The sequence below is a fragment of the Sinocyclocheilus rhinocerous genome, unplaced genomic scaffold, assembly GCF_001515625.1.
Source record: "Sinocyclocheilus rhinocerous isolate Xijiao unplaced genomic scaffold, SAMN03320098_v1.1 scaffold714, whole genome shotgun sequence".
NCBI lineage: Eukaryota > Metazoa > Chordata > Actinopteri > Cypriniformes > Cyprinidae > Sinocyclocheilus > Sinocyclocheilus rhinocerous.
The window spans coordinates 498,264-500,630 of NW_015646165.1; the positions used below are offsets into that span (position 1 = coordinate 498,264).

The following is a 2,367-nucleotide window of genomic DNA, read 5'->3' on the forward strand; positions in this document are numbered from 1 at the left end:
CTGTTCAAAGCTTTTGGGTCTTTTTTAAAAAATAAATGAATACTTTTGTTCAGCAAGGAAGTGTTACATTTGTCAAAAGTGACTGCAAAAACATTTATGTTACAAATGTTTTCTATTTTAAATAAATGCTGTTCTTTTGAACTTTCTATTCATCAAAGAATCCTGAAAAACAATGCATCATGGTTTCCACAGAAATATTAAGCAGCACAACGGTTTTCAACATCAATAATAATAAGAAATGTTTCTTGAGCAGCAAATCAGCATATTAGAATGATTTCTGAAGGATCAGGATTATGTTCAAAAACATAAAATCTTCTCAAGAGTCTTATTGAACTTTTGAATTTTAGTCTATAAACAGCAACATCTACGATCTCCGTGTAACAAAATTGTTTACTTCTGATTTCCTCCTCTTTTCTAAATGTATTACATTTGAATACATTCATTATGACTTACCCTCCATCAACAATCTCATCAACGGCCAGGAAAAGACCCTCCATATTTTCAAGCAGGGCTCTCTTTTCCACATTTTTCCTAAAAAGAAGAAGAAAACAATCAAGATCAAACTGTTGTTAGTTTGGTAGCTGAGAGAGACCAGTCTTTTACAATCTTTCCTACCTCAACATTTGGCTCAGGGAATCAAAGAGACAATTCAACACTGACATAAGCATCAACTGTGGGAGAAAAGACAACAACACTTATGAGATTTGCATGGTTATGATGTAAGGACACAATACTGGTGAAGTATAAACCATTACCTCATTTTCATGGGAGCTGCCGATGACATAGAAATATAAATCAATATTGCTCTTGTACACAACCGTTAGACCCTCCAGCAGTGCTATTTCACCTGTGTCAAAAAGAGGAAGGATGAGTCCACGTGACTTTATGTTAGAGAACACAACAGAATCACTTACTGTCTGTTCTGTGTGTCTTGTTAAAGATGTTCTTCTCAAAGGCTTTCTGCTCTTTCACTGTGGGATACGTGTCATCATAATACTGAAACGTGAACACAACAACACAGTCACAAAGTAATATATAAAGCTTATAACACAGTAACACGTCTAGATTTCTGAAGTGGAAGACGATGACAAATAAAGAGCTAATAAAAACTCATCCATACACCTTATGCAAACAAAAAGTTGTTATAAGTTGTTATGTTTCCAAGGGTGTGAGTGTGAAAATTACAGACTGCACGGTTAAAAACCATGTTATATGGGTTCTCAAGGTGAGTAAATGACCGCAAATCCTAAACCTATGTTTACTTTCAGGTTTAATCCTATAAAACCTGCTGTATCATATTTAATACATGCATTTCTAAGGCCTCTAAATTATCAACATGACCAAAACTTTCCTAAAAACCTGTTGTACACAATCTACCACACACCTTCTGTCATCTGATTGACAGTTTATACTTTTTTAACAAGTAAAAGGCCTTTTAGTATAACTCTAAAATTAGAATAACAAAGTGCAGCAAATAGTAAAACTGTTTGCACTTCAAACCATAATTAAGATAATACATAAATAATATGGTAAGACACACTAGTTTGCAATATCAAGCAGCGAAACTGTTTTGTACAGCCATAAAAATAGCTGAAAGCCTCGCAAATAAAATTTACAAATGGCCTGCTCTCATGGGAATAATAAGGTGGATAATGTTAGCAGGGTCCTTGAAATCCTTGAAAGTTTGTGAATCTGAAAAAAAAATAAAAAATTCAAGGCCCTGGAAAGTTTTTGAAAATAAACATACATAGATACAGGTCCTTGAAAGTGCTTGAATTTATTTTGTGCAAGAAGTTTTCTGGAAAAAAATCCATATTATTCCCTCTGGTCCGTTAATGTGTTATTTCGCCAACACTTCGTGGCCTATGCATACTAGCTTGCTTGATGTACGTTAGTTACGTGCGTTTATAAAACGGATAGTTCCGGTCCTTGATTCTGATTGGTTGAGCCGCATTTGAAGCTGTTGTAAATTACCGAGCGGCTCGATTATCCGGGAGTGAGGTGCGGTGACGTGCTGCCAAGATGGCGACGGCCGCCTCCGCCCAATTTTGAGCTTCAAAAACTATCTTCGGAACCCTACGGGTGACGTCACGGACACTACGTCCATGTTTTTATACAGTCTATGTAAATTACTCAACAAAGTAGCATTACACCTTTTGTTTACGTTTGTGTGTTGCTCGGCAACCACTTTGTTGGAACCACAACCGTTTCTGAGGAACTACATTGTTTGGTGGAAGAATAATGTTTCTATTAATATCATTACACGTTATTTGCTCCGTTTTATTTTGTGAAACCTTACTACATATATGGAATAACCGTTTTATAAAAGCAATAAGCCCCAAGAAGCCATGGTTTACAGTGAATTTA

At 35.7% G+C, this 2,367-nt stretch overlaps 1 protein-coding gene across 1 annotated transcript in view; it reads right to left on the bottom strand.

Moving 5' to 3' along the window:
• copz1 (COPI coat complex subunit zeta 1) overlaps positions 1–2,367 on the bottom strand; it is an 8,761-nt gene that overhangs the window by 3,904 nt on the left and 2,490 nt on the right. The window contains exons 3-6 of the mRNA XM_016510863.1: positions 915–996; positions 756–847; positions 616–671; positions 454–531 (exon numbers count right to left, since the gene is read on the bottom strand). Coding sequence (XP_016366349.1) covers positions 454–531; positions 616–671; positions 756–847; positions 915–996 — 308 coding nt within the window. The remainder of the gene's footprint in view (positions 1–453; positions 532–615; positions 672–755; positions 848–914; positions 997–2,367) is intronic.